The sequence below is a fragment of the Opisthorchis viverrini genome, assembly GCF_000715545.1.
Source record: "Opisthorchis viverrini unplaced genomic scaffold scaffold25355, whole genome shotgun sequence".
In the NCBI taxonomy this organism is placed as follows: Eukaryota; Metazoa; Platyhelminthes; class Trematoda; order Opisthorchiida; family Opisthorchiidae; genus Opisthorchis; species Opisthorchis viverrini.
Genome location: NW_008768449.1, coordinates 1 through 429, shown reverse-complemented (window position 1 = coordinate 429; position 429 = coordinate 1). Strand labels below are relative to the sequence as shown.

The following is a 429-nucleotide window of genomic DNA, read 5'->3' as shown; positions in this document are numbered from 1 at the left end:
TGCGTGTCCTCCAGCTTTTTATGAACGCAACAAACAGAATCAGAAAAACCTCCTCAAGAGACCACTTACTTTTTGCAGTTCCAATCATCGGGACTGAACAGTCCTTTACTCTTGGCGGCCCCTTCTTTTCCAAGACCTTCGGCACCATTAGCATTCTGTGTGCCTTTCCTCCGTTTATCACATCGGCGACAACTATCCCACTTTCCAGAATTCGTATTCCCACATCTAAGTATTTAGCTATGAAAAACAGCAAATATGGCTTACTTGGAATCTGAACAGATCCAATCGCCTTTCAATGGATTTTGACTGCGGCTCATTTTTTGGTATGGCGCCTTCCAAGTCTCGATGATGTTCAGTTCAAGTATCCAGGTCTTGCAGTTGGGTTCATTTGATGACGGTGTGGATAGGTTCAGGAATTCACGGATTCAC

The 429-nt window shown here is 44.3% G+C and overlaps 1 protein-coding gene across 1 annotated transcript; it reads right to left on the bottom strand.

Annotated features, from left to right (window-relative positions):
* Nucleotides 1–71: 71 nt before the first annotated feature.
* On the bottom strand, nt 72–317 carry T265_16318 (hypothetical protein; the record flags this gene model as incomplete). The annotated part of the gene is made up of 2 exons (XM_009179923.1): nt 72–225; nt 265–317. Coding segments are annotated over 2 exons (207 nt in total), but the record flags the coding sequence as incomplete, so codon positions are not given.
* Between the last annotated feature and the right edge of the window lie 112 nt (nt 318–429).